The sequence below is a fragment of the Siniperca chuatsi genome, linkage group LG11 (genome assembly GCF_020085105.1).
Source record: "Siniperca chuatsi isolate FFG_IHB_CAS linkage group LG11, ASM2008510v1, whole genome shotgun sequence".
NCBI classification, from domain to species: domain Eukaryota; kingdom Metazoa; phylum Chordata; class Actinopteri; order Centrarchiformes; family Sinipercidae; genus Siniperca; species Siniperca chuatsi.
The window spans coordinates 9,671,888-9,696,375 of NC_058052.1; the positions used below are offsets into that span (position 1 = coordinate 9,671,888).

The following is a 24,488-nucleotide window of genomic DNA, read 5'->3' on the forward strand; positions in this document are numbered from 1 at the left end:
ATTTGATTTATTGATTCCATCCTGTTTTCCAGCGTGGCCGTGTCCAGATCTAAAGACGTGCCTCCGTTCGGCCCCCCTATTCCCAAGTCTGTAACTTTCCCAAAGTCAGCAGTTTTCAGGGACTTCCTGCTTGCCAAAGTCATCAATGGAGAAAATGCTGCACACAAGTCAGAGAAGTTCCGAGCCATGGCAACTCGTACGCGGCAGGAGTACCTGAAGGACTTGGCTGAGAACTTTGTTAGCACAGCTACTATTGACAATGCTGTCAAGTTCAGCTTCATCACCCTCGGAGCCAAGAAGAAGGAGAAGGTGAAGCCCAGGAAGGATGCGCATCTGTTCAGTGTGGGAGCCATCACCTGGAGCGTCCGTGCCCGGGATTTTGGCCAGTCCATAGACGTGGACTGCTTGCTCGGCATATCCAATGAGTTTATTGTTCTCATTGAGGAAGAATCAAAAAATGTGGTCTTCAACTGCTCTTGTCGTGACGTCATTGGATGGACCTCAGGGATTATGAGCATTAAAATCTTCTATGAGCGCGGGGAGTGTATCATGCTGTCTGCCCATGACAACTGCGGTGAAGACATCCGGGAGATGGTGCAAAGGCTAGAGGTAAGATACTTAAAGACTAAACTGTAATAATCTCTGCCATTTTAGAGGTCTAAATATCTGCTGGATTCGACCATAGGGGAGACTAGCTGATCCTTTGTAGCATACCTCATGCCCATGTCTTCAATATCAGTCTCCAATTATACCATACAAAGAGATTTCAGAGGTCAAAAGACAGAGAATCCGTTTTTAAAACATTGCATCCACCTCACAGAGGGAGTAATTCATTCTCTGTTTGCTTTCCTCATGGCTAATTGAGGGTTTCATCTTAGTTTGACATCCAGTGTATTTTTGATATAATGAGCTTATTACAGTAAAAAACAATTAAGTCGTCCTACCAGTGGTGTGTCAAAAACAGTTTTAGCGGATTGGCTAAGGTGCAACCCAGGTTGGCACTAATACACAAACATGCACAGGCCGATAAAAATGTTTTAACATTAGCCAAATATTGATGGGACCTTTGCCTGTTCAACCACAGATGAGCTTTTGTGCACCAGGAAAGCAAAACATAGAGACAGCTTCACTATTTCAATGTGTACATATATAAAAATAACGTAGGCTGTACCTCCATGTGTGTGCTGCATTCATCTACGCCTATTGCTCAGTTTGGTCACTCTTTTGGAAATGACAAGAGAACATTTGCGTTGGTCTTTTTTTTGCTCTACATTGCTGGGGCAACACAGTTGTTGGCTTGATGGTCTTATCTCTAATAACACCTAATGGCACTTTGGATGGACAATAATGTTTCAGGCCTTTTGCCCTGCTGTTCACTACCATGGACATAGAGCCGTGTCCTCCTTTTTTGTATGTACTTTGGAAGAGGTGTTATCTTCGTCCCAGCACTGGATTTTGGAGGTCTGTAGCATGATTCTCACATTTCCTTGCTATTACCGTTTTGTTGTCCACTGATTAAATGGCTTTTTTTTAGTTTATGAAAACCTCCTTGTAATAGTTTTAGTCCCAATATCTAATAATGTTTTGAAAAGGAGTTCACCAGTATATCCTGCCCAAAAAGTGGCCTATAAGTAACTTCCATCAAAAAATGGAGTGGTCTGTCATCAGAATTGCCCAGTAAATATGTTATGAGTGTGTTTCACACATAGCTGCATGGCATATGAAGGAAATGGCTTCTTCTTTGGGAGAGTTGTGGTCTCTCTGCGGTGAAACAATGCATTCTGCAAATATCGCTCTTGCCATTGTAGCTTTGCTACTTACCACAAACCTTGTTATTTTATTTTCATCATTATGTCAGCAGAACTGTTGCTTGTTTAACCTATATCTATTCTGTCAAGTCTCATGTGTTGCAACTCTATACTGAGTTTCCAGTATTTGATTTTTTTTTCCTTGTGTTTCTTTCACTGCCTTTTTCCTCAACATTGTAAAAATATGGCTGACAGGATTAAACCAAAACTTATGTGTTTTCCTGACTTCCCACTACTCTGTCTACCTGGTCCTCTTTGGGTTGTACAGAGACGGGAGTGTCACTTGAATGTGAAACTGTACAGGGAAATCTATAGAGTCCAGAGAGGATTATAGACCTCCTGTTGATCGCTTTCTTTGGCTCAGAATCAGCAGAGGTGTACAATCAAACGCATAGGTCACACAAGTACAGATGTTGTCCTGCTCTTGATCAGGATAAACCATTATGAAACATAATAGCAAAAAAAAAAAAAAAAGCCGGTGCCCCTCCCCGCTGCAGACACTTCATTTAATGGAGTGAAAGATTAACGATGATGTGATTGTGACCCATTCCTGATTTTGTTTTTTATTTTATATTTTTTGTTATTATTTTTTTGAGGATGTCTGGGTGCAGGTACAGGAGGAGGCAGTTTAAACAGGACACCAACCCAGTTTTGAAGGGGAGGAGAGGAAACACAGACACATTTCTTGGGTCTGACAGACTAAGAATAGAGGACACTTGGCCTCAGACTACTTCACTCCTATGGAGAGCTACCCACTTAGTCCAAGTTCTCTCATCCCCATTTTGCAGTTCTGCCTTGGCCATCTGTACAACTCTGTGGTCCCGGTTACATTGTGTGATTTTTGGGGTCAGGTTGCTCTAGGTACCTTCAAGTCCAGAAAAAATAGGTCAAAACACCTGGTACATCAGCCTGGACACTGGCAACCGATGCCTTGTTTCTGCTCCTTGTGTTGCTGCTTTGGCTTGCTTTTCCTATTCTAATTTCCATGGTTTGTTTGCTGAACCTCTAATCAGGCAACCCTTTGTTTCCTTTAATAAAATTGAGGTTGAATCCCAAAATCCAAACCTGAGCTATGCATGACCTTATTTCTGCCTGCATACTCTCCTCTACTTATCCTTTTGGCAACCTCATCAGCAGGCTCAAAATTTCCAACAGACCCTAGCCAGCATGTCATTGGTTCAGCCAACAACATGGGAGTAACAATCCATTTCTGCTAAAAACATGAACAAGAACCTCAGTCTTCTGAGGATTACGATAGGCTGAGATAATTGCACCTTTTATATTATCACCTTTTGCAATGAACTATTTTCAGAAGAGCTTAGAAATTAGAATGAATAAAAGTAAATGTGCAAAGATTTTGCATAGCACAACCACCTCAAAAACCATCAAAGATCCTGAAGAAGTATTTACCATAATTAATCTTAAAAGGACACAGATGTCATTCAGTGTCTACTCAACTCATCATAAGAAAGGACAGAACAGGATATATTAGCATTCGTGATTAGCCAAAGGACATCACTTCCTCATTCACTATGCTAATATCCTCTCACATTTACTGTCCACTTACCCATGGGATTTGTGAGGGATATTTCACAGGAAAAGCTCAGAATAAGTTTTAATAAGTGGGTGGCTATTTGTGTTTCTCGCACAGACAGTGGAGCAGCAGCAGTAGGTACATTTGGGTATGAGCTGACTGGTATACTTTGTCCCAAAGGTATCTGTAATGTCCCAGAGGTTGACTCGAATCATGTTTTATTGGGAGGATTTACAGGCTGCCGGACCTGTGATGTAATGCGAACCAGAGTGAACAGATTGCCCACTGTAACACACAGAGGAGCCCAGTGTGGGAGCACAACTAAAAGCTTTGTGATAACATCCTGCTCTCTAGGGTGTTGCTGAGCTGGGTGGCCACGTGTTCGGCTTTTATGAGACACGTCATCTTGGCTCGGGTGCCATATATGCTGGGGTTTTTTTTGTACAGGCAGTCTCCCACATTTTGTATGTGTGTTTCTTCATGTAATGTAGGTATCAGCAGGGCTACCAAAAAAAGCAAAAGACCGTATCTGCTATACATTTGAGTGATAGAAGAGGCAAAGTAGCAAAATAAAAAGAGGGAAAAGTACGATGACAATAAATGCTTTAGAACAGTTTTCTACATATGTTTGTGTATAGTTTATTACAGTTACAGCTTGATAATACAGTAGCTTTTACTATGCAGTAAAGCTGAAATGATTAATTGATTAGTCAATCGACAGAAAATTAATAAGTTTTGTTCGGAGATTTATGGATAATGACAATAATCGTTAGTTGAAGTATAATCTTTATTTATAATAATTTATTTATAAAATGTCCAAAAATAGTTTAAAAATTGTTGATTCCTATGAGAATCACAAATATACAGCTCAGGGGGAAAAAGTAACCCTTGGTTTACCAATCTGTGCTTCAGTTCTTTGAAGTTCAGTCGGATGACAAGGTTTTGTCTTGTCTGTGAAACATGCTAGACAGTGTCATCAATGTCAAAGCTGCTCCTGACTGTCAGACCTCTGAGGATCAGTACCAGCAACACTACTTGACAACAGATTTGAGGCTGATTCCTCAGGGCACTGTTTTATGTCACCAGTCATTAGAGCCTGTCATTAGGTTCTGGGTGGAAATACTTAAGTCAGCCGGACACACATGCTACCATACTTCATGTCACCATCCGTATCAAAATAACTTTACAGGCCACAAATCCCTCCTACAAGATAATGCGTGTCCTGTTAGATTCACCCATTATGGATTTGGGCCATTCGGAGGAGAACCTGGGCACATTAATTTTCTGGATGGACTGAATAAAGGGCCTTGATGAAGGCATTTAGAAAGCTATTACTTAGGCCTAATGAATTTCTGACAAAGGGCAGTTTGATTCATGGTCCCTAATACCCAGGCCAATGTCTTCCTCATACACAGGCCATTTACTTCCAGACTTTGCCCCCAGAGAGCTTTTGGACTTCACATTTCCAATTTCTTTTGCCCTTGATGTTTTATGCAGAGTGATTGTTTAGTTTGTGGGTCATCTCACCAAAGTGCTCCACTAGTTTTGAAAACTGAGTCTTTGAACCTGTATTTATTGCAAAACTGAGACTTAATTAATGTCACTAACAGGATGAGTCCTTTCCTAAATTAATCAAGTTTTAGTTGTGAGTTGTGTCTCACAATGACGTCCATCATGGTTGTCCAGGGTCCCCTCTCACACAGCGGGGTAGGATTTCTGCCAGTGTGAGAATCTGGTGGAGTGTTGACAGGCCGTAGTCTGAGTTAATGTGTCCCTGAAGCCAGCTGCCACTCTGAGGCAAATGGAGGCAGTCACCTACAACTGAACCAAGACTAATATGATGGGTGATTAAAGCTCATTGGATGTAATGCTAGTTTTTTTTTTTCCAGTGGTCACAAAAAAACTGTAGCTCAGTCACTTCATGTCATCAAGGTGAACATAGTCAACAGTTGCATGTTTTCATTTCTGCTCACTCTGGTGGTTTGCGTGTTTTACTGAAATATTGCTGCTGATACAAGAGGGTTGCCTGAACTTCAGTTGAACTTGAATTGCATTAAAGCAGAGGCTTAGGCCAGGCCACCACTGAGCAAAGTGAGCAACTTAATTTGCATGCAAGTACATGATTGGAAAAGAACCAGCTTTAAGTTTCATCCAAGCACGCAATTGCACAAGCAGAGACTGTCCACCAAGTATCCATCCAATTCTCAAGCCTCTGGCTGCAGAATTGTGGGAAGAAGGGTGAAAAGATCATTTTTTCATCAGCTGCCAGTTGATGCAGATTATGTGTTGGTGTATAAATAATGCGCTCCAAAGTTTTTTTTCCTTTTTTTTTAAGAAGTTAACTCCAGTTAATAGACTTAGTTCTATGGACAAGTCCATTTCTGAGGGGCCAATTTGATCCTAATTCCCCACACAGCACCCACAGAGCTTCGGTAGTTAGTGTCCATAGAGACAGGTGTGTATTTGTGTGTTCAGTGCATGTGTGTTTTAGCTGTGTCTGTGCAGCTCTGAGACTAAATCAGTTAGCTCTGTGATGTTCCCCCTTTTATTAGCTTCCATTTTGAGAAGTTCTTTGAATTAGCCAAACAAACATGCTCGTGCACTTCTGCCTAAGGACAGGATTTTTACTCTGCTTTAATAGTATTATTCTTGTGCGCTCATGTGTGTTTCTTGTATAATAAAACCCACACACATCTATTAGAAAAGATGCAAATTGTACACTGTTGAAGGCTACTGTTGGAATATACTGTATTAGTTTGGAAAGCTCTTATTAAGGGATATTAAGATCATTCAACTTCCAGTCCTTTACTGTCCATCTCATGCTTGTTTTCTGTTTTCTCAGTGGGATTGCATACAGTCTACTGTCCATTTCATAAGATGGACTTTGTTTTCTACTGAAGTGTTTCTAAAGTCCTGCTGTCTTTATGTCTCTGGATCAGTGCAATCAAGACAAAGTGATGTACTTTTATTGTAGATAATGAACAAATCGATTTTGATTCCGGTTACAGATCACCACCAGAGGTTGCGAGACGTCAGAGATAACTTTGCGTCGGAACAGCCTCGGACAGCTCGGTTTCCATGTCAACTTTGAGGGCATCGTGGCCGATGTGGAGCCCTTTGGCTTCGCCTGGAAGGCAGGGCTGAGGCAGGGCAGCCGACTTGTGGAGATCTGCAAGGTGGCTGTCGCTACTCTCACCCATGAGCAAATGATTGACCTACTGCGCACATCTGTCAGTGTCAAAGTGGTTATAATCCAGCCTCACGAAGACGGTGCCCCCCGAAGGTAACTGCTCACCTTTGTTTTCTTATTTTTACTTGAAAGCTAACACTTTCTAACAACACTACAGACAAAAGATGTGTACAAAACATTTGCAAACTTCCTGCTGTCTTTGAATTTTGGCTGTTGTGCTGTGGTTAGAGACAGAGAAGCAGGTGTATGAAGTCCTAACAGAAGAGAAGTTTCTTTTTCTCATCTTTCCATGCAGCTGGGGTAAATTAACCATTTGCTCTCATGTTTGAGATGATTAGCATAAAGAAATGCTTACATACTGTTTTTGTTGAACAAGAGTTGATGTTGTTCTCCGCTGATTTCTCTGGAGAGGAGACTCTCTTTGTATTGATGTGGCTTTGTTGCAACAGAAAGCTCCAGCAGGGCTGTAGAGTCACGCAGACACGGACAGTCAGCAATTCTCACTAATGATAATGAGAGGAGCATTTTGATTAATGGCTCAACTGTCGCTGCCATTGTCTGACAGCTCACATGCAGATTGCTTTTTTCTAACCTCGCCCAATCTCCTATTCACCAATTAGAATGGGAGTGTTTGGCTTTTTAGGGACATAGACCCATTGGGAGACTCCATCGCTCCCGTAATAAAAAGACAAAAGCATATATTTCAAACAATTTTTTGTGATGGGAAGGTATGAAATGCTTGTTCTGAAAGCACATCTGCTTGTTTTGTCTGTGAGAGACGGGCAGTCCTGTAAAATCATAGCCATCACTTTTTCACACTCACATTTTCCACATCTTTGTTTTGGTTGTGCTTCAGGCTGACAGATTTGTGTACCAGCAAATACTGTTCCCACTTTGTCGCAGATAACCACAGCAGAATGACTTGACAGTGTGCAGAGAGAATACCTCCCATTTTCTGTTTGTGATGTTGCCGGTAATGCTACTGTTAGCTAGTAATTAAAATTAAAAACCTGTGGATGACAATAGTTAACAAATTGCAATGTACATTAATTCTGTGTGCACATTTGTTAACCTTGTGCATTTCTAAGCAGATAAACAAAAGTGTTGATCACTGTAGAAGTTTGATAAATGGCAGTTGGATAGATAGAAGATTAAGCCTAACGTATATTTTTGCTAAATGATGATCCTTGCTAAAAATTCTGTATGAATACGATCTTAAACAGCTGTGTGTATATGTGTGTCATTATGTCAAAGACTGCATAGTACGCGCGTGTTTAATTGTGTTTCAACTTTGCGTTTTGGTTTGGCAACAGAGTTGTAACATATTTGCTCCTCCAGATGGTGGGCTAACGTGCCTCGTCTGTGAATCCAACACAGCAGCCTCTCTGGCAGAACCGACATCTAATCCTCTTACGACGATCTGCGATGATACATGATGATACAATCATAATTGCAGTTCAGGGAAGCAGAAAACAGACAAATCAAACATTATCCAAAACTGGTTCTGTGTTGACAAGCACGTGTCCGGCTCCCTGGAGATGTGGTTACAGGATGGAGGATTCTGTAAAGGAAGCTTTTGACAGGGTATTTGTGCCAGTGGAAGACATCTGGCTTGGTTTCACTGACACCACCAAAGCCTGTAAAGGTATTTTAGACAGCCGATAAAAGATAGTTTTAAAAATACACATGCTACATAGCATTGTGCCCAGAAGTATGTAGTATATCATGCTGTATGTCCATAATGGGTGGTATGATGCATAATGCACTGAGTTTAGTAGGTATTAGAGTAAGTAGAGACTATACTTGTCAGAGCCGTTGAGCTCTACTGGGAGATTTCCCCGTCTGAAACACAGTTTCTCATCATCAGCCCATGAGAACCAAAAGGCTCTGTCTCGGGTCCTGTGAATTTTCTCACAAGGCTCCAACAAATCAAGAGGTGAGAGGTCAGGTGAAGAATCTGGAGAGCCCTCAACTCTTCTCGCTGCTGCGTCTTTGAGTTGCAGTCAACAATAAGTCCTCCAGTTTCTCAACTATTATCTCAAAGGAAAGGAATTCAGCAGGGGCCTGATGGCCCCAGTCAGTCCCCTGTGGCCAGAGAGATGGGGGTTAGTCTAACAACAATGGACAAGAGTCTCATGACCTCCAGACAATGTACCCTGGCTCTACACTGCTACCGTGACATGGAAAAATGTTTTCATAAGCACATGTTGGGGCTAGAAGGAGTGTTTTTTTTTCTTTACTGTTTTTAAATTGTCAGAATATCATTTAGTCTTCTTTGTTTTGCCCCAGTTTCAATGAGGATTGATGGGGTCAGCTGGTTGCTAAGATTGTGGAATTAAAGAAGAAAAACGGAACATTTAGCAACACAGCAAACCTCCTAAAGCTACTTATGCCCTGAACGATTTTACCCCGCTCAGTCTGAAGCCAGTGGAGATATATACTATGCCTCTAATATTAGCCTTACTCAGTACTGTATTTCTTTACACTGGAGGAAGGATGTGGTTTTAGCCCAGTGCAATACCAGAGGCTTTCCATCATCACTCTGAAAGCTTTAACCAAGTTCATCTTGTTAGACTTGGATCAAACTAATGAGAAAAGTGAAAATGAAAAGATTAGCTCTTTCAAACAGGAATACAATGTACAGAAGATGGTAGTGATTGTATGTTTTGGTATATGGTCATCAGAGATAAACAAAAGGATCAGTACAATATGGACAGTACAATATGGACTAAAATGGATGATTACTACAAGACGTACAAACAGTAACACAAACAAAAAAGCAACTGTATTTTCAGAGTAGCAGCCTTTTTATGTTTTTTTTATTATAACATATTGTACATTTTCAGTTTTAATCACAAAGACTTATGTTTAAAATAGTGGGTAACCTGAATTTGAGTGGGTTCAACCTGCACCAGCCCCTTGCTGACAATGAGTATTGCCTGTGACATTCAGATGGCCACTTGTGACCTTTCCGTTCAAGTGTCATCAGACTTGTCGTCATGGATTTTCATCTGGACTGAAGTTAAGCCGGATTTCTCACTTCCCATGCCGACACCCTGTGAAAAAGAGCACAGCTAAACCAAAACTCAGAGAACCTGCATCACAAATTGCTCGGCTTAATCCCCTCACATTCTTCACAGGAGCTGTTCTTTCCTTTAGATCAGTTTGCAAAGTCTTTTTTGCAGTCCTACACACTTTTCAGCACACCTTATTTAATGAACCTCCTGACAATGGTCTGCAAAGGGCTGGTGGAGGGCACAACCTCTGTGGCTCTTTGTTGTGACAAGGACTCTGACTGGGAATGGATAAGCATGTCCCTCAGTCGCTGGCCATGTCATCAGAGTGACAGCACTCTGACTGAGGTCTAAGGTCCTGTTGTCACACTGTTCTATTGTAATTAAGTTAAGAGCCAATGGCTGAAGGAGCTGATTGTTCACCTCCAACTGGCCACAAACTGAGCTGAAATCTTTATTTTTTATTTTAAATGAGCAATGATGTTATTTTAGTAATATCACATCACAAGTTGTGGCACTTGTGTTGTCAAATTTCCTCCAATAAGTTTGATATAGCTGTATTTTAAGTTGACTGGATGTTGTTGTTTTTAGTTGTAGATGTTTTCCTCTCTATGAGCTTATTAGATTAATTAGATTCAACTTACATTTGTACAAGTACAAGGCAACAAAATGCAGTTTAGGTCTAACCAGAAGTGCAATAAGCAAGTGCAGGATATAAAGTATGTGCATAAATGCAGGATATAGCAGTATTATCAGAATCAGAAATACTTTATTGATCCCAGAGGGGAAACTCTTTCGTTACAGCTGCTCACTATCACGTCAGTGCACACAGGAATAGAAGTACAAAGCAATCAAATATAATACACTATAATACAGGCAAGATAAATGAAGTACCAAGTGGATTTAAGTATAAAATTAAAGTGTAAACTACAAGTGGATTACCGGTTAATGATAAGTATGTACGGTATAATAATACAATGTAATAATATAAGTAATAAGTAATAGTGCATGTACTGTCAAGTTAAGTGTAGCTTATTAAGATGATTATGAGACGGTGGATATTGCACAGCAGTAACAGAAGTATGAATAAGTATAATAAATAGGGAATTTTAAACTGAAAAGAGTATATTGCATATCAGTATTAAACACAGAATATTGCACAATATTTCAAGTATTGCAATGATGTTAATGATACAATGTCCAGTTTAATGACTTAGGGTCATATAGACTGACAGAGGGAGAAGTTAGAGAGTTTGATGGCCACAGGCAGGAATGACTTCCTGTGGCGCTCTGTGGTGCATTTTGGGGGGAGGAGTCTTTCGCTGAAGGTACTCCTTTGTTTGACCAGCATGTCATGGAGTGGGTGAGAGACACTGTCCAAAATGGCATGTAGTTTGGCCAGCATCCTCCTCTCTGACACCACCAACAGAGAGTCCAGCTCCACCCCCACAATGTCACAGGCCTTACGGATTAGTTTGTTGAGACTGTTAGCGTCTGCTACCCTCAACCTGCTGCCCCAGCATGCAACCGCATTCAGGATAGCACTGGCCACCATAAAACATCCTCAGCATTGTCCGGCATTGTCTGGCCCTTCCTGTAAAGAGCTTGAGTGTTCCAGAACCCAGTCCAGTTTATTGTCCATATCTAGTCCGAGGTACTTGTAGTCCTCAACAATGTCCACACTGACCCCCTGGATGAAAAGTCACTGGTGCCTTGGTCCTTCGTAGGTCTACAACCAGCTCCTTAGACTTTGTCGCATTGAGCTGCAGATTAGTTCTGCTCACACCATGAGGCAAAAGTTACCCACCGCAGCCCTGTACCCAGTCTCATCACCACCGCTGATACATCCCACAGCAGAGTCATCAGAAAACTTCTGAAGGTGGCAGGACTCGTGTGGTGGCTGAAGTCCGTGGTGTAGATGGTGAAGAGGAAGGGAGAGAGGACAGCCCCCTGAGGGGCTCCAGTGTTGCTGACCACGCTGTCCGACACACAGTGCTGCAGACGCACATGCTGTGGTCTGTCAGTCAGGTAGTCAACAATCCAGGACCCGAGGGGGGGGGCATCCACCTGCATCACTGCCAGCAGGCCTGGCTGGAGAAGTCTAAAAACATGATCCTCACCGTGCTTGCCGGCCATCAGTCTGAAGAGGGCCGTTAGCCTGAGAGCCAGTTGAGGGGGGAGTAGGACTCTCCCAGGAAGATGGATGAGGGGGAGGCAGTGGACTCAGAGGAGTCTGAGGGCCAACAGCAGCTGAGTTAGAGGGGGGATGAGCGGGAGCCGGTGTGTCAGATCTGTTAAAGAACAGATGAAGTTTGTTGGCCCTTTCCAAGCTGCTTTCAACTCCTCTGCTGCCAGTCGGTCTGAAGCCAGTGATGCTCTTCACGCCGCTCCAGACCTCTCTCATGTTGTTTTGCTGGAGTTTCCACTCCAGCTTCCTCCTGTACTTCACCTTCACCTTTGCCTCCCTGATCTTCACCTTCAGGTCAGCCTGGATTGCCCTCACCTCCTCCCTATTACCATCAGTAAAGGCCCTCCTCTTGGCATTCAGGATGTCTTTGATGTCCTTTGTTACCCACGGTTTGTCATTTGGATAACAATGGGCCATCTTAGTTGGGACATTGCACTGGTAGTGCAAATGAACATGTGGTACATATAGAAAAAACAATATCAATATAGCAGCATTTAAGTTAAAGTATATGAGGGGACAGTGTAATCAGCGGGGGGCAGAGTTCAGTAGGAAGACAGCTCTGGGAAAAAGCTGTTTCTCACTCTACTGGACCTAGTCCAAAGGCACCTGAGGCGCCCGCCTCTCTGGGCGGGGTGAGAGGAGTCCTTAAGAAAGTCCTTAAGAATGTTGCAGGCTCGACGTAGACAGCGTTTCCTCTGGATGTCCTCAATGGCTGGAAGTGGAGTCCCTGTGATGCAGTTGGTTAGGATGCCCTCTACTGTGCAGCGATAGAAGTTCACCAGGATAGCTGAGGACAGTTGGTTCTTCTTCAGTGTCCTCAGGAAGAAGAGGCGCTGGTGAGCCTTCTTGACCAGGCAGGAGGTGTTGGTGGTCCAGGACAGGTTCTCCGAAATATGGGTCCCCAGGAACTTGAAGCAGGAGACACGCTCAACAGCCATCCCATTAATGTGGATGGGGTCATGTGTGCCTCCTCTCTCCTTCCTGAAGTCCCGATGAGCTCCTTTGTCTTGGAGGTGTTAATGAGCAAGTTATTATCTGAGCACCATGTGGCCAAGTGCTGGACCTCCTCCCTGTAGGCAGTCTCATCGTTGTTGCTGATGAGACCAATCACCGTAGTATTGTCTGCAAACTTGATGATGGCGTTAGATCCATGCGCAGGCCTGCAGTCGAGTGTGAAGAGGGAGTAAAGGAAGGGGCTCAGCACACAGCCCTGTGGTACGCCAGTGGATTATGTAGGCCATTGTGGTATAATTTATAGCCCCTCACATTTAGCTGGAAGAGTGCAGCAGCAGTTCTTGGTGGAATCAAGAGGAAGCAGACTATTATTATTTCTCACCAGCTCCTGGCTTCCTCCTCTCCTTATAGCTGCCTGGATGTGTTTAACAGCCTCTTTTCCACCACCAGCCTCCTGCTCAGGTTTAACTGTTAACCAAACACCCGTTTCCTGCAGTTTCTCCATGATTTATACACAGGGAGTCTGAGTCTCCCCTATACATTACAAACAAGAAACACATTCTGCATACATCAGGCCAATACGATGGGAATTTCCACTTTCAGCTAAGTTTACAGGGCCGCTGAGGGAGAATATTAGGATCATAAGAGAAATGTACCTTGTCAGTTCTTGGTCATTGTGGTGCAAAAAGCAGAGCAAGAGACAATGGCTGAGACCTTTCATGCTGACAAGCTGTTAGCTAGGTTTATCCTGTTCGGAGAGTAATGATGTGTGGCAACCTGGCGTGACCACACATGCACAGTTAATCAAGGTAATGAGTGGGTTAGGAGACCCTGTTAAAAAAACAATTGACCAACAGTCTGGAGGATTTAACACTCTTGTTAGCATCCTTTTCTTCTGATATGAAAAAAAGTGATTGAAAGACCTCAGGATACACAATGAAAATAAGTAGGTTAATGATATTATCTGTTAAACCACCAATCTCCAGGCTCCTCATACACATTCAGTCACCCAACAAAATAAATTCCTTTTTCATTTATGGACACCTGATCTTCTGATGCTGTAATTTCGCTCATTACTCTCACTGTCCCATATATCAAACCAGTGATGCATGCTGCATTGACAGTCCTTCATCATGGATGATGCCAGCTTATCGATGACATTGACCAGATGTGAGAGGTGACAGGCGACATGGTGGAGGAGGAGGAAGCGAAGGATGATATTCTTGTTAGATCTTGTAACACCTACAGCTCAAGTGAGAGACTGGCTGTAAACAGCCCAGCCACCCATGGCCCAGTTTGATGAAAAGGTCTCTCTGAGATGGATTACTCGCCCCCTCCACCACAGCCTTTGCAATCAGCCAGCGCACCCTCCTCAAGCTCTGTTGTGTGTACATTTATTACCACAGCAAAATACACACAGCTTTCCACCCCCCAGTGGATTCTGGAAAATGGACTTTAGAGGGGGAGGGCAGTGTAATCGTTAGGGTCATGCTTGAGATCGGTTTGGAGAGCTAGCAGAGCACCCAGGCTGTTTAACCCTGACCCACCACCCTGTAACCCCCCCCCCCATCCTTCTAAACATACACACCAAGCCTATGCCCAGCCCCAAAGATTAATGTTGCATGAAATGGCATCATAGGCCTTGTCCATCCCAGCGATCCTCAGTGTTGTTAGCAGTAATGGGATGGAGATAGAGGGAGGAAATGACTAATAATGTAATTTGAGCTATTAAATTCTTATGATTCATTACATCATCAATAATGAATAAAATGTTTTAAATCAAATGTAGATATATGTGCGCTGCTGAAGTAATAATTGTGGAATTATGATATTGTAAAATAATGGGATTTATTACATTAAATGATTTGGTCACTGATTAATCTACTGTGTTCTCCATAGTAAATACTTTTCAGGCAGTTGTAATATTTTCATCAGATTAAAGCTGCAATATTTTTACATTATGTGTAATGTGACAAATCCACAGAGACTTATCACTGCTGGCCCTCTCAGCTCCACGTTGCCTCTTTGCGTCTTTTTAGCTCATTGTTTAGGTTCACTCTCACCAACCCCACTTCCATCAGCAACATGCAGCTTTGCTCAGCTCAGATGAACCCACTGTACCCAACCTGCTCAGCAGCACCAAACATGACACTGACAAAGTTAGCAACTCACAGGTGAACATAGTTCATAGTAATTGGAATTAGGTTAGCTGAGATTTTAGGCGCTATTGTAAGGAATGTAACCTGCAATACAACTAGTATGTTACTGTAGCCTTTTCAACCTGGCCTCATTGCTGACTTTTAACCTTCTTTGTTTTTTTCCCCATCCTCCTTCCCTCTCAGGGGCTGCTCCGAGCTCTACCGCATACCCATGGTGGAGTACAAGGTCGACAGCGAGGGTACACCTTGCGAGTACAAGACACCCTTCAGGAGAAACACCACCTGGCATCGGGTGCCCACAGCTGCTGGAGCACCTCTAACCCGAGGCTCGCCCACGCAGGGCCCTGATCGCCTCCAGTGCCAGCAGATCCTCCAGCAGCACCAGGCAGCTATCCCACGAAGCACCTCTTTTGACAGGAAGTTACCAGATGGGTCCAGGTAAACTTTTTCCTCTCTCCACTGCCCTTCTTCTCTTGTTTGCTTATGGCCAGAGTTGTACATATAAATTAAAGAACAACTGAAAATGTATTTATCTGCCATCATTAGCTGCCCCAGGTATTGACCACTAGCTAACAATCTCAACTTTCATTAGTCATGTCTTATTTAGCAGGAAGCTCTCACCACATATAGTATGTACAGTAAGACTAAAGTTAAGCATTACACAGATACCAGCTAAAAATGTTCAACTTTTGTCTTTTGTGAGAGTGCAAATAAAGTAAAAACTTCATATCAAGATAAAGTCACAGCAATATTATTAACAGTGGCGCAAAAAGTAAGTGGATGCAAAAATGTAACAAAGCAAATGAACAAAATTATGCTTTTAAGACATTTTTGGAAGTCAAGCTTTCTACTCAAGTTTTTCAGAAAGCTAGGCAGAACAAAGCTTGAGATCAAACATCATGACGCTCAAAAGATCCAATCCTTTGAGATGAAATCTTTGAACTCTGAGCCTTTCTCATTTAGAAAAGAGCCACAGTAACACTTTGAGGGGCTGTTATTGTGTTCAGTTATTTGCATACATATAAATGGAGCATTTTAGTCCAATGAATTCACGGATTCACTTTCATCTCCCTTTAGATGATAAGGCCACACTCAGACTTTGTTCCTGTCCTAGACTGTGTCTCTTTTGGACATCTCCATTGAGCCATGTAAAGCAGTGATTTGTTCATTCTAATGAAACCCCTACAGTCATGATAACCTTTCCACTGTGTGTGTGTGTGTGTCGTTTGCCCACGCCCCCACCCCCATGTTGCCTGTTCTGACTATACTGGGATAATGGCCGCCTTCTCTGCCTAATCAGAGTCCCTGGCAGTGGGAGCACTCCATTCTCCCTCGCTCCTTTCTTCCTCTCTCCGTATCACTCCTACTCCCCGCTCCCTCCCTCTTCCTGCACCCTGCTGAGGAGGAGGTGATGGGGACACTGACACAGCTCAGCTCATCTCATCCAATTACTGCAGAAACAAAGAGAGTGCTCTTCCCCGGACCACGATATGTAGCACCCCAGAGGGAGTGGGAGTAGAGGAGAGGGATGAAGGAGTCATAGAATGAAGAGGGAGGGAGGGAGAGAGGAAGGGAATATTATACAGTCACATATTCTAGAAAACTAAATCAACATATAGATTATTTGATGGGTTTTTTGTTTTTTAGCATTTAGCTTATACATGTTGTGTGGACACGCAGAAGCGAAACCGAATGTATGTATACTGAGTCAGCTGTAACGCCTGATCAACTATGTGTTGTGATTTAGAGTGAATGAACTATTTAGCGAGCAAGCATGTAAGTATGAGCAGTTAACTTTAAAAGATTTGAATTGATAAAAGATTGAAATAGTTAGCTAAAAGTAGCCCAATGAATGAATGGTTAATAGACAGCTAAGAGTAATGGATATATGGTTGAAATAGATAGCCTGATTTATGGATAATATGGAAATATTTTGCTAAAAGTAATGGATAAACTGTTGAAACATCCAGCTTCTGCCAGTCAAAGTGGTAGTAGTACGAATGCAAACGTGACCAAACTGACCTAAACATTGACAGTTCAATTGTATTAAAAGACTGTCGTAATAATATCCACTTTTATATCATCAATAGTGTTAAATAACAACACAGTGTAAATTCAAGTGAACATGTTTGGAACATGACAGGTGGTGTCAGTAAAAGGGCACTTGAGTTCATCCGACAGGGCTGTGGGGGGGGGACGTCTGACCAGAAAATGTTGGGAACCACTGGTCTATAGGACACACATGGATCTTGATAGCTTAGATAAAGCATCATCCCATCCACACATATAGCTGAATCCAGACTTGGCACCGTAAAAAATGACACCTTCTATGCAGCCAACTGAGACAGACCACTAATCTCTGTAGCCTCAAATGTTATTGCAGCACAGAGAGAAAAATTATGTTTAATATCTCCCCTGAACTTTACATTATGTCAAGGGAGGAAGAGAAGGAGAACAAAGAGCAGCTGCTGCTGTTTCACATTAAAGTGCCTAGACCCAGCTGAGGAGACTAACACTTCAGCCGGGGAGGAAATGTACCGATCTGGCCAAAGCGTTCAATGACGTGTGCTGCGACTGAGTTACTGACAGTTTAGTGAGTTTTCCATGGAGGTCTAGACAAAGGAAACCCAATGACAAAGCAGAAAGGGTTGATGCTAAGAATTCATCGCCTCGAAATGGACATTTATATTGTGATTTTTGAATTATAAGGGCCTACTGGATTATTTTTATGAAAAGTACCTTCATGTTTCTGATCTTTGAATGTTCCTCTATACTTGTAATGCATTGTTGTTTGGATGTAAGTATTTAAAAAAGAAGGTAGAAAATACACACGCTTTGTCATCTGGGACACCAGCCTAATTCAGACCCAATCCTAAACTCATTATATAAACAAATACATAAGAAAAAAGACAGATAGATGAAAGGTATAGAGTATGCAGCTAGACCTGGCTAGAGACTTAATGTGAAAGCCATCCTGTCTATGATGTTGCAGTCTTATATCCGTCCGGCCATTTAACTACTTTGGTGTGTTGGTTAAAAGGTAGGCCTCCAGGCACATGGCACACATAACTCTAATCCAGTGTTTATTTTTTACTCTAGGCCACAGTCCGCAAGCTTTTTCTGACCAGGCGAAAGTAAGCAAAGAAACCTCTTGTCTCAAGATATTAAGTCAGATCAGGGCTTATTGCAAGAGAGTGAAACACGCTTTGGAAAAGTTGAGCTAAGATAATGGTCAAAGTAAGTAAATGATTAGACTGCTCTTGAACTATCTTTTCACACATGACCCGTTAAAGGAAGAGTCAAGTTTGTGTTTCAAAGCAGGAATCTCAAGCATCCTCTTACATTCAGCTACTTCTGTCTTTACTCTATACACACACACACACACACACACATACACACACACACAGGGCTTCGCCATCTGGATTACTGACTCAGGCTTATTACCATAACTAATCTCTGTTTCTGTTTGTTTTTGGAGAACAGACACCTTCTCCCTCACTGACAGTTCTCACATTTTCTTAGAGATTATCCACGGTGCTCACATGCAAGGGACTATTCACTGGAGTGAGACCCAGAAATATTGTCATTATTGCTGGGCAGCAAGAGAAAGAAGTTTTTCCAGTTTGTTGTGAATTTTCAGTTCTAGAGAGTCAAAAATCTAATTTAGGCATTGAGTATAAAATCGCTTCAAAGTTGAGTAGTGCTGAAGTTATTAGCATAGCAATTACTTGATTAACAGAAAATTAATCATTAACAATTTTTACGATCAACTAATCTTTTGAGTCATTTATCAAGCAGAAATGTCAAACATGCAGATTTCATCATATCAAACGTGAGGATTCTCTGCTTTTCTTTGTTTTATATCATTGTAAATTAAATATCTTCTGGTTCTGGACTGAACAAAACAAGCAATTTGAAGATGTCACTCTACACACACACACCAGACACACACACACACAGACATATATATAATATTCTCATATGCAGCCCAAGTTTTGAACATCTATGGCAGTGTGTTTTACACTTTTGCCCCTCTGTTTCTGCAGGACAATGCAGGATATGGAGAACCCCCAGGTCACCTCATGTAACAAGGGAGACCAGCACTACCGCAGCTCCCCCAGTAACCAGTCCTCCTCCAGTGATCCAGGACCCTGCGGCAGCAGCACCTGGTCCCAGCAGCCTGGATATGATGGGTATGGGACTACAGCAGTGTTACTTCTTTTGAAATAGCCTCTAAGTAGTCCCTCCAGCAATATGCGGTTTTGCAGTAATGAATGCAGCTACAATCAGTCGCAGCTCTATTTCTGAGAACTTGCAATTTTGCGAAATGACAGCAATTTTTCCACATGAAATGACCAAATCATCAGCGCGCTTTTGGCCAGTCGTCACTCTTTTTTTGCAGGAAGTGATCTAACTAAACAATAAAATTATGCCTGCCTTGGTCTAATACCACATCCAGAGCTTAAATGAGGGAAGATGATGGAGGATGATGAGTTTCATGTATGAGATTTTTTTTCATCTAACATGCATTATTATAGTTTCCATTCAATCATCCCAAAGCCTTGGTTTCATGATTTAATTCAGGAGAAAATAAAGGCTACTTCAAACGTAAATGGGCACATTGTAAATTAAACCATTCCGTTTTATAGCCATTAAAAATCCAAGCCAAGTACAGTATTTTTTTTCATTGTTGTAACTTTGAGCACATCTTCCTTCTTCTGTTAAGAATATTGAATGAAATGAATGAAAAGGAGGAGCACTTATGTACAATAGGAAGTGATTATAAAGAATTCTTTCTTGTCCTTCAGTATATCCTACTGTGACTAAAGTGCCACTTTACCCAACTACACTGTAATTTTGGAGAAAGCCATTGAAAAGACATTTTCTGTTAAAGATAATCTCAAAAGAACAAAAATTCTGGAAAGAGCAGTAGGAAGAGGCTTCAGCAAAGAGAGACCTTGTAGCGTCTGTCAACATGATTATAGCCAGCATAATTTCTTTCTGTCATCAAAAATTTTCAGATCATGTGTTTTGTCCTCATTACAGTACATATCAATATAGATCTCTTTTCAATATTCTGTTCTTTTTCCTGCTTTCAATCATATGATGGTTTGCAGGGCAGCGTGGCTTCACATCTGTCAGGTTGAGTCTTATACATGGGCAGAATCCATCAGAGACCAGTGTCTGTCTGTAAAGTGGTTACGAACCATGACAAAAGGCTTAGCTCCACACTGCTGCTTTTCTGTCTGAGGCCTCAACAGTGCACTGAACCCTCAGGGATCACTGTGCCCTGTCAGAGCTGCCACGATGCAGAACAACAGACGCGTTGACGGGCCGATTGATCTCCAGTTAGTCTTAGCTAAAGATCACGAGACACAGTGGCCTCTGTTCATCTGTTGTAACCTTTATTAGCTCTTAAAGGTTTAATTAAGACCCACATTGAAAAATTCGCTGTTCTTTCCCTTTTGTCAAGAGCAAGAGAGAGCGCCTGGCATGCCGAGTCGAATGAAAGGAGGTCTCTTGTCAAAGTTGTCTGGCAGCTTCTTTATTCTATTATAAGCTCAAGTGATTCGACCTCAAATGATCTTGAGCTAATTGCTGTACATCTGTGGTAAATCTATTGAAGCCCTTCTCTGCCTAGAATACAGAGCACACTCTATAGACAGAAAATAATTTACAGCCCATTTCCCTCCTCTTTCTTTCTCCAGGTGTCCCTCCCCTATCCTCCATGAGCGGGCAGGGGACATCCAGGGGGGTGACGGAGAGATCCACAGAGAGAGGGAGCCCACCCTGGAGAGGACCAGGTCTGCAGGTGAGTCTGATGTTCTTTCATCTAAGCAGTCATGATTCAGGTGCATTTAATGTTTAGATATATAATGTTTTAAAAGACATGTGACCCAGGGCTTTTCATCAGTTGCACTTATTGTGATTTGTGCTGTCTATTCATAAATGGTACTTCTCTACACTCTGCTTTTTCTTCTGGCTCCACAGAGGCCAAATGGCACATCCCCTCCACCAAAATCCTGAACCCTCTGAAGCAAAGAGAAGGAGGAAAAGACTCTCCCAACAAGCTGTCCAGGGTAAATGTCTGACCTACTTTAATTTCAGTTTGACAGAATCTGCCCACATGACATTTAATGAAAGTGTTTAGAAATTCACTGCAAACTTGTTTTGAAGGACACAATGTTTGAAAGCTCCGAGTTTAATGCAGCCTCTACAGTACATGTGGAGTAGAGTGGTTTGCACTGCCCAACTCTGCGCTGTCAGACTTGGTTTACACCTCATCAGTGTTTGAATCGGGGTGAGGTCAGATTGCCCTTGTTTATGGGCTTTGCAGCAACCAGCACTCAATTGGGGTATTCAACCTCATGTCGTCCCCTCTAGCCGCTCTTTGCACTTATCACTTCCCCTTCATCAGCATGCTAACGGGCATCTCATCTCATCACCGTTTCTGGTTGTCTCACACTTTTCTAGGACACATTTTCCTAGAAGGTTGAATATATTAAGTGCTCGAGCCTCTCATTTTCCCCTTTCTCTATATTCCCTTCTCACTTATCTTTTTTTTTTTTTTTTTTTTTTTACCCATACAGGCCCATACACCATCTCTCTTTCCATCTCTTCTTTCTCCTTTCATGCTGGAGGGTTCGTGCATACAGCTAACAACATCTTTCAGTGCTTTCCGCCAGTGTTGCATTAACCCAGGCCAGTGGATAAAAATTTAAACTATTCCCTTGGCATTCTTTCCCCTAATGCAAAGAGCTTGTTTTTTTTTTCAAATCGGAGTAGCTGTTTTTGATGTGATGTGATTTAAGTTTCCATGATTTAGCAGTGTTTTGCATAGCGTAATGAAGACAACATGACAGGTTTATATTCTCTAATTAAGCATTACTGTTAACCCCCTTCACTAGAGGCCTGTTTTTGGGTCAACAAATTGAATTGTAAGACTGCTGATTTATAATGTAGCTATATATATATATATATATATATATATATATATATATATATATATATATATATATATATATATATATATATATAATGTTTTGTTTTCAGCTTGATGATAAACAACTCTGGCTTTCTGGTCAGAACAGAATGAAATAGCTGATGAAAATATTAAACACCACTTTTAAACTGATTTAGGTGCCAGATCATGCAGATCTCTCACACAAGTACCAGAATTTAGGAGGTCACAAACAAAGTGTGTGACATTCAGCATCTTCTCTTTGTATTCCTTCCTGTTACTGTCAACTAGCCTGCTAGTATCATGGGCCTCAAGAAAACCAGCTGTCGGCTCAGTCAGGGACACATAAACATGTGATGTAGTCTGATGGGTAAACCCATACCCCGCTGGTGCCCCAAGAATGTTTTAACAACCGTAAGAATTATTTGCACCTGCTATTTGACCTTGTCTGATTTACTGTATTTCTGTCTTCTTCACCCCTCTTGCTCTCTCTTTCAACCAGACGGGTGATAAAAACTCAAGCCACTCAAGTAGTAACACTCTCTCAAGCAACGCCTCCAGCAACAGCGACGATAAGCACTTTGGCTCTGGAGACTTGATGGACCCGGAGATGCTGGGCCTCACTTACATCAAAGGGGCGTCCACAGACAGCGGCATCGACACTAATCCCTGCATGGCCCCTGGGGCCCGGGTGTTGCTGCAGGGCAGAGTGGGGGAGCAGGGACACCCCTGGGTATCAGAGCACCATGAGGATGGCGCATCAGAAGAGGATCATGGGAAACTGTACCTGCCACAGGGCTACGCCTCTGCCATTATGTCTAGTCATGTGACGGAAGGAAGCATCGGCGACCTGAGCGAGATCTCATCCCATTCAAGGTACAGTGCAGAGACAGGATGTGTGTTTTATTTTACTTTCTTCCCCTAAAAGACGTTTAGATGTATCATTTCTAATTGTTTTAGCTGCATATATCTGCCGTTTTCCAGCTAAAAGTGTGTTTTGGGTAAGATAGAGATGGGTGACAAATAAACCTGGATGATTGGAGGGGAGAAACATAACAAATGCTTCCATATAGGTTACAAGGGGTGTGAATCATATACTATGGCCTTCTTAGTCAACAGATCTCAATTTAACACCTATAGGAGATTTTGGAGTTACATGTTAGAAAGCCATCATCCTAACACCAAATGAGGGAATATCCTTTGGAAGAATGGTGTCCGCTCCTCCAGCAGAGTTCCAGAGACTTGAATCTATGCCAAGGAGCATTGAAGCTGTTCTGAACACGTTACTAGGAGACTTCATGTTGTTTTTTTTTCCTTTTATTTGTCACCACATTGTAGACTCCAGCTAATGTCAGTGGTGACTCTGATGTTCTTTCTTCTCTATGGCCAATTATATAATTCTTTTGTAGAGTGTTGGGTCATTGATTTACCCACAGCTCACACCACACCTTTTTCATGGTATATGGCTCAGATCACAATCCACTGTGTTCAAACATGTGGATTTACATTTGCACATACACCACCGCCGCCGCGCTCTTCAGTCCATTACCTTTTCTTTTAAACACACACAGAAACAAACACGTGCACAAAAGGATTTTGCTGACTGTTAGCTGACCTTTTTTCACCCAGCCGTGCTCCCTCGCTCTTGACCCCACAGCCTGACTCATCCAGCTGTGCTGAAGCTGGTGGGTGGGGCTGCTGTCAGGCTAGAGCAAAATGGGGGGTTTCATCACACTGTCGTCCAAGTCCTCCTCACCAGACTGGGGCCCATCTGGGAAAGAGGAGAGGTGTCAGAGAGGGTTGGCCCTGCAGCCACTCACAGTCTGTCTCTATGAAATAGAATGGGTATCTATTTGTTTATGCCATACAGGATTATGTTACCACAATCTGTTCAGATCATTGACCTGTTTGGAAGGCGTCAGAACTGTCCACTCCAGGATATCATTCAGAAATGAGTAATGAGCCTATGCCATCACCTTGACTACTCCGATGCTTCCCACTTTTTATGTAATGGTCTTTGACACCAAAGTGTCATCTGAACAAACAGTGAAGCAGCAGGAGCACATTTTGCAGGGTGTGGCCCAGATGGTCATGAATATGGAAACAGAGTATGTAGTGCCTCCAGCTAAAGCCAGCTCTGATGTCACAGGGTATTTTAGGAGAGTGTTTTGTGTTTGCACAAAGTTGTCCAGCAAACAACAAAACATTAGGACCAAAAACCTGACATCTTTTATGAACCTGTGCAGTTTATCTAAATCTGAGTCCAATTGAGCAGCTAACAGATGAATCCTAACCAGGCAGGTGACATGAAACACAAACTGTCCACCCTCATATTAATTAGATGAATAGGAAATACAGTAGATGTGCTATTCTGAGGGGAGGGAGAACTGCAAAAAATTCAATGTAAGCAATGTCATTTTAAAAAGAGCAAAGACAGGCAGAGTACTGTTTGTCTGATGCATGGCTCATTTTCACATCACTGTCAAATGTGATGCATTCATCCTGTATAAATATACCATTACTTGAATGAGGATGTAGTATATGGATATGGAGTTATTCTAATTATTTTCACAAAGCGGAAACAATAATCATAAACAAGGAAATGGCAGAAAATATGCTTTTTTATCATTGGAGTGCACTGACCCTTTAAAGGGACAGTTCACCACAAAATCAAAAATAC

At 42.2% G+C, this 24,488-nt stretch overlaps 1 protein-coding gene across 6 annotated transcripts in view; it reads left to right on the forward strand.

Moving 5' to 3' along the window:
• Positions 1-24,488, forward strand: part of LOC122884658 (signal-induced proliferation-associated 1-like protein 2) — an 88,666-nt gene that overhangs the window by 48,225 nt on the left and 15,953 nt on the right. For all 6 annotated transcript variants that reach the window (XM_044214865.1, XM_044214864.1, XM_044214863.1 and 3 more), the window contains exons 8-14: positions 33-609; positions 6,351-6,625; positions 15,031-15,285; positions 18,894-19,040; positions 20,556-20,659; positions 20,839-20,927; positions 22,311-22,684. In XM_044214865.1, the coding sequence (XP_044070800.1) occupies positions 33-609; positions 6,351-6,625; positions 15,031-15,285; positions 18,894-19,040; positions 20,556-20,659; positions 20,839-20,927; positions 22,311-22,684 (1,821 nt within the window). The remainder of the gene's footprint in view (positions 1-32; positions 610-6,350; positions 6,626-15,030; positions 15,286-18,893; positions 19,041-20,555; positions 20,660-20,838; positions 20,928-22,310; positions 22,685-24,488) is intronic.